This window comes from Bos grunniens, chromosome 25 (assembly GCF_055505025.1).
Source record: "Bos grunniens cultivar Pamir isolate PY7600 chromosome 25, Bosgru_T2T1.0, whole genome shotgun sequence".
Classification (NCBI taxonomy): Eukaryota; Metazoa; Chordata; class Mammalia; order Artiodactyla; family Bovidae; genus Bos; species Bos grunniens.
The window spans coordinates 6384213-6395716 of NC_141189.1; the positions used below are offsets into that span (position 1 = coordinate 6384213).

At 44.0% G+C, this 11504-nt stretch overlaps 1 protein-coding gene across 6 annotated transcripts in view; it reads left to right on the plus strand.

The window, feature by feature from the left end:
* The window catches only part of ZKSCAN1 (zinc finger with KRAB and SCAN domains 1), a 31865-nt gene extending 22993 nt beyond the window's left edge, over positions 1–8872 (plus strand). For 4 of the 6 annotated variants that reach the window (XM_086374052.1, XM_086374051.1, XM_086374055.1 and 1 more), the window contains one exon: positions 1817–7638. In XM_086374052.1, coding sequence (XP_086230178.1) covers positions 1817–2709 — 893 coding nt within the window. In that variant the 3' untranslated portion in view covers positions 2710–7638. Of the gene's footprint in view, positions 1–1816 lie in introns of all 6 variants that reach the window. The other 2 variants (XM_086374053.1, XM_086374054.1) reach the window with 2 other exon arrangements.
* Positions 8873–11504: the final 2632 nt, after the last annotated feature.

Here is an 11504-nt window from a genome sequence, read left to right on the forward strand (position 1 = left end):
ACTGGGCCTTCCTGACTCCACGTGGATTTCTTAGGTCTAGGTAGTTTTACCTCTAGGGAGTCTTTTGAAAGCAGAAGTAACTCTTGCGTTCTGATTCCCTACCTTTTCAACTACTCGGTCACCAGTGAGGATTCTGCTTTATTCCCTGCGGTTACAATTGAGGTGCTTTTGTTGGAGTTGGGGAGTGTCTGTATTTTTTAGTGTAGAGGGCCAGGTGAACGAACGCTGACCATCAGTCTCATCCTAACCTGGGACCTGTTCCTGAACCCACCAGGCATCCTTCCACGGGTTTTCAGTCTTGCGTCCTACGAGCGCTGCTCCGCCAAAACTCTGTGTGTGTAATTCCATGACCTTATGCCTGTCCCTCCCTCAGGGTCAGGTTTCCTAGGTTCCAAACCTAATGGTGATCTTCTGTGAAGAGCTCTGGCTCCTGAGTGTGTAGTAAGAACAAAGAAGTTCTCAGAGGCATCAACCGGATATGACAAGGTGATGCAGCTGACAATCTCATTTGTCTCTGTTAGGTCTCAACCCCTGGGAGACTTCGCTGTAGGAAACTGTCAAATCAGTCCTGTCACAGGGAAGGCCCACTTCCTGAGACTTCTGCCTGGGGAGAGCAAGGGGAATGTGAATGAAGGGAGGATGTTACTACAGAAACTTCAAGTTTTGTTTTGAACCATAGGGTTAGCTGGGGTTCATTTTTTAATACTTGCTCTTTGGACGAGGTGAAAATTAAGCCAAAATACTGATCTGTGTTTGTGAGCTGCGTAGTACCCACCTGTTGCTAACTTAAAACATAGGGAACCATCCAGATCATCAAGAACCTAGGCTTGGAATTCAAAAGAATAGACCAGTTTGATTTTCCTTATGATTGGGTCAGTATTTACGGCAGTTTCATCACTAAAGTCAGGGGCTAGATACTCAGCTCCTTCAGTGGTTGTGTTGAGGTAGTGCACACCCACTTGGAAAGGTTTCTTAATGCCAAATAAGTGAAGAATAGATTTGGATTAGTTTGGTTTTTTCTCCTAGACAAACGTAAACATATAAAATAGTGTTTTTGTACTGAATAGTTTTTAGTCTCTGCTTAAAAACGGGGGCACACAGACTATAGCAGTCCGCAATAAAAATATATTCCAGGTTTTGCAGGTTGCTAAAATCAGAGATCAGCTCTGCATTTGTAAAATCTTGTTTTCTTATATTACATCCTTTGTGAGCCATCTCCAGACATGTTTTCACTTTCTTTGTTCTTAGTGATTCTCAATCATCTGTCAGTGAAAGTTTCAGTTACATTTACTGATGCCCCAACCAGCTTCTCTCCCTCAGCCCTGTTACTTGAGCACATCACCTCTCTTCTCCCTGGTGGAGAGAAACCATGTCATGTGTCCCAAGATCCGCGTCACCTGCCAGACTCATTCTAATTTCATAAATACCAAGTTAAAACTGAAACTTTTTTTTTAATGTGTATTGATTCTTTCAAATTAATTATTGGGTGACCAATTAAAGAATGATGCGTTGTGACCTCTTATGTTCCTTAATGCCTCACCCCTTCCCTTCCTTTCTTGCCTGGTCTGTTCCTTCTGCTTGTTCCCAGCTTCTACACACTTCCTGCATTGTCCTTCCTACTCTTTGCCTGCCCTCGCATTTCCCAGTTCTCCCTGTTGTCCCTATGTTTTTTTCCACTGTTCTACTATTTTGTCTACAATTTGTACTGTGAAGTCATTTTGCAGGTATGTAGAGGTTTCCTGGAAAAGTGTCACTTGAGTAACCCATGTATTCAAAAGAAAAAGGTGCTATTTGTATTTTCTATTTATTGTGTCAGGTTGTGAAAACAGGAATGAGAATGAGGAGTCCACCTCAAAGGCTGAAAGTGCAGAAGACTCGGCATCACGTGGGGAGACTGCAGGAAAATTCCAGAAAGATGTCGGAGAAAAGCGTGAACAGCAGGGCAGAGTGGTAGAAAGGCAGCAGAGAAACCCTGAGGAGAAAGCTGGAAAAGAAAAGAGAGACTCAGGGCCAGCTACAGTCAAGGAGAAAAAACCCAGCACAGGAGAGCGAGGCCCGAGGGAGAAGGGGAAGGGTCTGGGGAGAAGCTTCAGCCTGAGCTCCAACTTCACCACCACTGAGGAGGTTCCCACGGGAACCAAGGCCCACAGATGTGACGAATGTGGAAAATGCTTCACACGGAGTTCAAGCCTTATTCGCCATAAAATAATCCACACTGGAGAGAAGCCCTATGAATGTAGTGAGTGTGGGAAAGCCTTCAGTCTTAACTCAAACCTCGTCCTGCATCAGCGCATCCACACAGGAGAGAAGCCTCATGAATGTAACGAGTGTGGCAAAGCCTTCAGTCACAGTTCAAATCTCATTCTGCATCAGCGAATCCACTCTGGGGAGAAACCCTATGAATGTAACGAGTGTGGGAAGGCCTTCAGCCAGAGCTCAGACCTCACTAAGCATCAGAGAATCCACACGGGAGAAAAACCCTACGAATGTAGTGAGTGCGGAAAAGCTTTCAACCGAAATTCATACCTTATTTTGCACCGGAGAATTCACACCCGAGAAAAGCCCTATAAGTGCACGAAGTGTGGCAAGGCCTTCACCCGGAGCTCAACCCTTACCCTGCATCACAGAATCCACACCAGAGAGCGAGCCTCAGAGTACAGCCCGGCCTCCCTCGACACGTTTGGAGCATTCCTGAAAACCTGTGTGTAAAGTGTTTGTCAAGCCATTTCCCCCTTTCGTTTCTAGAATGATTTCAGAGATTTGTGCCCATGGAGGGGAAATAAAAAGCCTAAACAGGTTATAAAGAAAATCACACTCAAGGATCCTTACAGCTACATCAGCAGCGTTCTGCCTCTGTCTAGTCTGTGGGCCGGTAGTTCTTCCAGAGCTCCTGTAGGGAGATGCTCAACTTGGGATGTAATCCACACGCTACTTCCACACGGGGCAGAAGCACACACACAGGAAAACGTCAAGGCTTTCAGTAATGAGGGTACCTCCAAGGCAGCCTTGGACTCTCCACAGCCACACCATATAGTTAGAAGACTGAGATCGTGTCTGTGAAAATAACAACGATTTTCCAAACTTGCTTGCCACAGGCAAACCCTGCTTGGCCAACATCTTGCTGAACCTTATTTCTCAAAAAAGAGGGACAGTTCAAACAGACTACATGGAGACCTGCTGCTCAAGCTAATTACATAGATATGGTAAGTTCTGTCCAGGTACTGGTAGCCTACCAAAGCTGTAGAAATCTAGGACTGCGCTCGTCCACATCAAACCAAAGATTCCCATCTCTTCCTGAAAGGGAGAGTCCACGCGCACCAGGCAGCATTCCAAAGGCAGCTGGTTCTGTCCTCCTCACTGAGAGAGAGCCTGCTGAAACAGCGACTGTGATCAAAACTCTTCTCTCCCTTTGTGAGGTCCCTGAATCCCTGAAGCGCTGCCGCACTCCTCAGTGCATCTCTCCATGAGTTAGCACTTGATTGCATACTGTCCGCACTCCTCAGTGCATCTCTCCATGAGTTAGCACTTGATTGCATACTGTCTGTAATCCTTCGTTGTTCCACGTGTGAAAGTTTTCATCACTCCCCAGAAGAGACGCTTCTCCTGGCGGGCGTATATTTATATTTATATCCTGGACAGCCCCGGACATAGTGCTGAACATGTAAGAAGTGTTCCTTAGGCCTGACTTCTAGCACGACTTTTACATTCACCACAGAGCCCGTGAGTCAGGAGTACCTGAAACACGGTAGCCTGGGCCAGCTTGTGAGACCTTCAGAGCCAAGGGCATTGCTAGAGCTCCAGAGTCTCATGCCTGTTTTTGTCTTGAAGATAAACATGTCAGTCCACCACCAGCATAGACTCTTATCTGGACCCAGATCAGAGAGAGAATACCAGGGAATATCAGAAGTGACTTTGTTGTCATCATCTTAAAAAAGACACTTAGGCTGTTGCTGGATGTCTGTTTATGGCAAAGATGTTCACCAGAACCTATCAGTCAACTGCTGGACGCCGTGATGATTGGAGCACTTTCTGAATCGTGTGGAACGTTAAACAATAAAGTTCAGAAGATGTGATTTCTGTTGCTTTTCAGAAAAAGGAACATTTTTTCCCCACCCCTTCCAGAAACTTTGAAAAAACATTTTACACCATTATCTGGCAGTTACTAAACATGTCTGTTGCTCCGAGAAGCTCACCAGCCTACTGAAACGTAGGTGGTTGTGTCGCAGTCATTCTGCACAGGGTCTTTTTTGCTTCTCGTCACTGAAGGCTGCGGTGAGGCTGTGAAACTTGGATCTTTCCCACCATCTGTGCAGGAGGTTGCACTCCCTTCTTTTAGAAGCTCATGACAGACCATTTTTGGATACACACACACACAAGCCCCAAGCAGCGTGGGCTACACAGGAAGTCATCAGGGCTTCAGGTAGGGGTGACTGCTCATGCAGGAACTTAGAAACGGACTAAGAACACACCTGAAGACTAGCCTCATGATAGGAGACTCCCCACCCCCCTGCCACATAGAGTTTGAGATTTTCCGTCAAGAACTAAAACTGTCATTCGTCACTTGTTCGTCAGCCAACAACGCAGCCTTATGAGACAGTGTCAGCTTCATGGGGAGCCATGGGGGTGGGGGCAGCTGTAGCCTCAATTCCAGGCCGGATAGCACTAATCCTCTGGCCTCTGTAACTTGGACCTGCCCCCAGCTTCCGTGCAGCTCCTGAGCAGTCGCATCAGTGTGTTGCCTGGGGGAATTTCACCGAGGTCAGCTGGTGACCAGAGTAGTCTATCCAACTGGGTTAAGAAAAGGAGCGATACTCCAGAAGGGCAAACCTGACTAACTTTTGATAGAAAAGGGAAGGTAGAAGAAACTGCTTTGAGGAATTTTCTTCAGAGTAAGACAAGGATGGTCAAGTAGAAAACTTGGTGCATTTGAGCAAAGACTTCTGCTGCCAGGGAACTACGGAAAGCAGTGAGGTGCTTACCTCCAGACACTGATCAAAGTACCACCTGTTCCGAAGAGGGAAAGAACGTTGGTTGGGTCCACCTTGGCCTTTTTGCGCCACAACTCCATGCCAACATAATTCTGCCATCATTTCTTTTTATGGAAATTATAACCTGTTCCCCCATATGTAATTCCCATTTTCCTGGGATATCGTACTGACTGGGACGGCTATGGGGGTTGCTCCAGGTCTTCAGCACATGGACTCCTTGAAGTAGCTGTTTGAAGACATCTTTTCTGAAGAAAACAGGCTACTGCTGTTTATTAAAACTATTGGCATTGAATTCATTTATCAGCTGCTCAGCACAAAGTATAATTGGGTCATGGTCCAGAAGGCTCACAACATCTAAATTAGTGCTTGGAATCGTCATTCGAAAGTCCTCAACTGGCTGAAGTCTGTTAACAGTTCAAGGACTCTAGTTAACTGTTGGCATGCTAGCTGACCCAGTGGAAATATTTGAGAGGTTTTTAAAAATATTCCTTAACTTTGCCAGGAAGAGAAGTAAAATTCTTCAGGTTACTGGGCATTTGTTTCTGCTTCATCCTGGCAGACAAGGCTTAAAGCCTAAGACTGCAGATGTATGAGGCATCTTGATATGTAGGGCACTTAGTATTTTATTAAAGACATAAAAGTGAAACTGCTAACGATGTACAGACAGGTTGACCCTTTTGATGGGTAAGAATTCGCATCTTACCTGGCATCAGAAAATTCATTCCAGGAAGGAACCTCTTCAATGTGATAAATATGGCAAAGCCTTTAATCACATTTCAGCTCTTAGCATCAAAAAGCTCACTGTAAATAAACATTGTTAATACTATCTGTGAGGAAAACTTTCCACGTATAGCGCTCATTGCTTTGGACAGAAAAGGAATTCCTTCAGTGTGTTCCAGTCATGTAACGAATTTCAGAAACACTGTGGAGAAAGCTCAATCTTAACTGCAGAGGATCCACAGAAGAAAAAAAATGTGGGGAAATGCTAAAGAAATAGCAAAATGTACAATTTCTGACAAAACTTGTTGCTCTTGGGAACTTCTGTATATTTTGTATGATCACATCAGTGTCTGTGTTTTGCGCCCCAGCCCTGTCACTCTGTATACTCCCTGTACCAGATAATGTATTTTTATTTTAATCTATTTGACAGAACACATCAATCACTCCAAAAGAGCAGTGTTTTGGAGTGAGTAGTGAAATTGACACAGACAAAAAGTCAATTCACAGAACTGAGGAGAGGGAACAGTGAGGGGAAAAAAAAAAACTTCATAGTTTGGTGCTTATCAAGTCAAGAACTTAGGAATGAGGTAGATTCGTTAGAAGGGACAGGTGAGTAGGGAACTAAAATGGAACAGGTTGCTATAGACGCCTGCAGTTTCCACAGCCAGGAACTCAACGCTTAGCTGCCAGATCACCGTTTCCAGCAAGGAGAATGGGTTCTCTGAGCTTGTCGGGGGCGAAAGAAGGTCTGCTCCATGAATTGAGAGTAGGGAGTGGACTGGGAAGGCCAGGGGGACCACTTACTATCTTGACCTGGACCAGTGGTGTAAAGCATCATCCTGCTTCCCCCACTAACTCTTACCTCTGTGTTGAGAAAACGTGGGGTAGGAAAACACCAAGATGGACTTTTCCCTGGAAAACAGACACAGATGCATCCAGGCCCTGGCATTGCAGTGTTCCCTCTGTATACCTCCTGTGTACAGGAGTCTCCTGTATACCTCCCCTGATCCCACTCACCTCCCCTGGCCTGTGATTATTAAGAGAGAGGGCTTGAGAAGATTCACAGCTGAGAAAGAACTTTTTTCTGTTCTTTATCCTAGAGTTGATCACCTTTTATTGCAGGGTCTGGTCATCCTGACATACTCATCTAAAGCTAGCTAACCAGGTTCATCCTACCACCCTCACGGAAGAATCATCGTGTAAATTGGTGTAACGGAATTAACCTGTAGTCAGACAGTGACAGCAATACCTGCCAGAGAAGCCATGTGTTTGTGGTCCGATTCTGGGCAGCTGCTCAGAAATAGCGATGAGGGGGCCATGGTGCCTGAACTGGGAAACCAAATGCAGGTCTGCAGATTGCAAAGCAAAATGTAGAATCAGAAAAGGAAAGTAAGTGGTATAAATAGATGTTTTTGTAGAAGTTAGAGTAGATTTTTATTTCAGCTACTGCTGGAGAATATAATAGAAAGCATTGTTTAAAAAGTTTCTAACATTTGGGTTTCATTCCTGGGATGGACACACTACTGTACATTGAAAAGTAGTTACTTATTTTGCTATTCAAATTAATTTTTTATTCTATCTAAAACTGAATTTATCTGTTTTACTTTTCAGAGCTTTGTAAAAACAAACTTGAAGTTATAGGGAGGTAAGCCATCTCCGATTCTGCAGGTCAAACAGAAGTTTGGGAAATATTTTAGACATCACATAATAATGTCTTAACATGAGAACTTAGTTTCATATTGTCTGGTTCTGTTTAATAGTGGATACCACAAACCTCATGTTTTTCTCTTATCCTGAAACCATGGAAGGTAAAGAGACATTAGATTGACTTCTGAACAATGGTCAGTTATTTAACAGGTTTTTCTTTTAATTGTTGAGTTTCTCACCTCCATTTACTAAAGAATCATGACTCACTTCAAATTGCACAGCAGTCAGCAAAGTTAATTGGCCCTAAATTAAATTTTCTCCCTTCAGCAAGCACTCATTAAGCAGTCAGGCTGAGTGTGTTAAGATGCAGAGTTAAGTTTGTGAGGTATTGAAAGGTGATGCTGAAACTGGGATTTCATTCCAGCGTCAGATGTGGGTTTCGAGTTCCTTTGGTCCAGGGAAGGGACTGGGCAGCCACAGGTGCCCCCAAGTTGCTTTTGGTTATTCTCCCAACAAGGTCAGATTCGCCATGAAGGAGAGTGGAGAGGAGGGATGTAGAAGACAGACTCCAGCTGCTTAAGAGTGACAGGGGAGCCTGGGGGAGAGAGGAGAGAGACTGCCCATGAGTTGTGGACCAGTATTCGCCCGCCTTTCCACCTGGCCCCTGCCCCGCCTGAGCAAGGACAGAGCATATTAGAGATGCTTCTGCTGGTGGTAGGGGTTCTTATGTGAAAACAGATATGTGAGGGGGGTGGGTGGGAGGAAACAGGTTGTGATGATACAGGAAAATCTGTGAGTTTAGGGGCAAGGGGTGGGGTATGCAGGCAAAATCAGCAATTATTTTAAAATGAACATATGTATTTTTATTAGCTTTTAGTTAAATAGAGATTATTACACCCAGGTCAACACGATAAGCCTAAATATATATAGAGAACTAACTCAGGCATTGTCTTGTTTATCTGTAGACTGAATAAAATAAACCTTTCCTGTTTTGTCAGTTCCTGGTATCTTCGTTTAGAATAAATTAGACCAAAAGAAGCAGCTCACTTGTCTTTGTACGCCCCCAGAGTTAAGTTATTGCTGTTCAACCCTGGCCTTTTCATTTCACTGGTCTTTGAAGAGTCCAGGTGCTTGATAGATGTTCAGTAAATGATTTTTTAAGTGAACTTGTTTATTTAAAATCCTCTAACATTTATGGAAAGACTTCTTTCGGTAAGTAATGGGATCTTAGAGGGAAAGTGGTTTTTTTGTTGTTGTTGTTAAAGCTAAGAAACTCCTCCATTGAAGAGTCTTTTGAAACCTTGCTCAAGAGCTAAAAGTTTCAATGATGAAAAATAGCAGCAAACTGAAACTGATATGCACTTGCAGTCAATGGTCCATTTCAGGAGGCTGGTGCTGTCTGACAGAGAAATGTTTAGTGAGGTCGGGGAAGGAGATGGTGGGGATTTGTAATAAATATTCTCTATGTTCTCTTCCAAATCTTGGTAAAACAATAAATTATCATCTCTAGGTGGCAATAGTTGTGATGTTTGTGTTTTGTTGTCCTTGGTTGCATAAAATGTACATTTTGGATAAAGAAATAGAAGTATAATTTCAAAGACAAAAACACATACTGTCACCCACAAACAACCCTGAACCAAATGACATGTCCTAAGTAATTTCTCAGGAGCTTAGGTAGCTTCTAAGAGGGCAACAGAATGAAAAGCCGTGGAATAAAAATGCTTTTTAACAATCTCCTAAAGCAATTTTCTCATAAAATGAAACCATTAAAATAATCTTTGAGCACTTTATGAATCTTAGAAAACAGAACATCCTAATGGTAAGAACAGCATGTAAAACTGATAGTTTAGATCTTTAAATATGACTTCTAATAACCTTGTTTATTAGAAACTTTTTTTTTGCTTTGTCTCATTTAAGTAATTTTTTTCACTCTATTTAGAAACCAGAGAGAAGTGCAGAGTGTTCTGTTTTCCCCTGAGCTTCAGTTTTCATATCCTAAAGGGGTCCTAAAGGAACAGTATTTGCCCTGGAATAATGGACATTGCTGATACAGGTTTAAGAGGCCTTTCCAAACTTTGCCTGTCCATTCATCAGTAGTCGCCACCACCACCTCCCAAGTGGCAGGTGTCTTCAGCACAGCCTCCACTCCAGATGCCTGAACGCAGGAGGTGCTGGTATGAGTCTTCTACCTGAGTTATCAGTCACTGTGCACCCTGCATTTGATTCTGGACTTGAAGTTTAAAAGACATCAACCAGAAAAAAAATAAATAAAAGACATCAACCACCAGAGGGAAAAACAAAACCACCTCTGGTGTGCAATGAGGGGTTTTGCTTGGTGAGGAAAGAAGGCATAAGAACTTGGTCTCTACCCTCAAGTATCTCTAAAGGCTTGTCAGGTCAGAAGAGAGATTCAGTCTGTTCTCCACGACTCCAGGAAATAGATTTAAATCCCTTTCAGTAAACATTGTCAGACCACGTCCTGGGTGTCAGGAATAATAGGTTCTGCAATGAGTAAGGCAGATACATAAAACCAGCTCTGCCCAGCCTCAGCCTCTAATTGTCCTGGCAGAGGCAAATTAGAAAAAGGCACCTCTTCTCAAGACACTTGGCTGCCTTGTGCTGGCGAGTTGTGATAACCGCACAACTCCAGGGACTTCCCTGGGGGTCCAGTGGCTAAGACTCCACCCTCTCAATGCAGGGGGCAAGGCTTCCCTCCCTGGTCAGGGAACTAGATCCCACGTGCTGCAACTAAGAGCCAGCACAGCCAAATAAATATTAAACTGTACAACTCCCTGATAAGATGAATGGTGACCCCCCCCGCCGGGGGGGGTTTTGTAGGGCCCAAGTTGCACAACCAGGAGGAGTGACCCCAGTGGAAGTCGCTAGGAGAAGGAACCTTGTTGCCAAGTCAGCCAGAGCAGATTGCTGCATCGAATCAGGTCACCTGTGACACCTGGGGTCCTGGGCAGGAAGGGATTTTGCAAGTGGGATGGTTGGGCCACATGCCCTTTGTGATCTCCATCTACTCAGAGATAATGCAGTTTTTTTCTAGGTTCTTCCACGACAAGGGGCAATGAGCTGGCAACATGCTCTCTTGTAAAGTCTTGGCAGGAAACTATCTTCTCTTGTTAAGACAGGTGGCCTTCTCCAGAGAAGGTAGGATAACAAAGGATCTGCAATGGGCAGAGCCACATCCATGGCGGTGGGGCATGGGAAGCCGACATTAAAACACAGGAAATGAGAAAAATATTGTAGCCCAGAGTTTTGAAAATTAAAATGTCCTTAGTATTGGTACAGCTAATTACAAAGCTAGCTCACTCTCCTGTGATCCAGGCGCTTTAAAGTTGTCAGAGAAGGTTGTTATTACGCCCCTTTTCCAGGTAATTAAATTGCATCTTCAAGTCCCCCAAGGCTCATTAGCACAGAATTCCAGGTCTAAGCTATGAGGTTGTCTTAACTACATCACCTTGATTCTCTTTTCATTTTCTTTAGCTGAATGAATGTCTTTGCAACTTCCCAACAGGCTGTACAGGTGGATTCCTGGGGGTGGGGGTGGGGGGCAGTTTTAGAGCTGTGATAGGCGAGCTTTCCTTGTTTTAAGAGAAATCAAGGTTTGATCACCCTCTACTGGCAAAGCATAGTGATAGCAGCAAAAATAAGTGAGTGAAACTTAAGGGACAAAGATCCTGAAAGCAGCTCTCTTGGAGAGAAAAACAACCACCCTGTCCAAAACAGAGGGAGCCAAGACTTATAATAACCAGCGTAGCATTTCGCTTTCCAGATTTCTGCTACAAAGGGAAGGGGACTCCCCCCCACCCCTTTTTCTTTTCAAACCAAATCTTCCAAAACAAAAGAAAACTGAGTAATGTAGAGAGTGAAGGGGGAGAATATGGCAGAGTATGGAGATTTATTTAAGAAACCGAGGGCCCTCAGAGGGTCATGTTACACTTCACATTGCAAGATTCAGAAACAACTTTCAGACAAGATTGTGAAACTGTTGTAGCTGATCTTTGGGACAATCATGTGGCAATTTCCAAATATTTTGAAGGGGCTGACAAGAACTACCACATGCATTTTGTGAGAGGAAAAGCTCAGGCAAAACTAGGATCAACATGGGAATTCCCTGATGGTTCAGTGGTCAAGATTTGG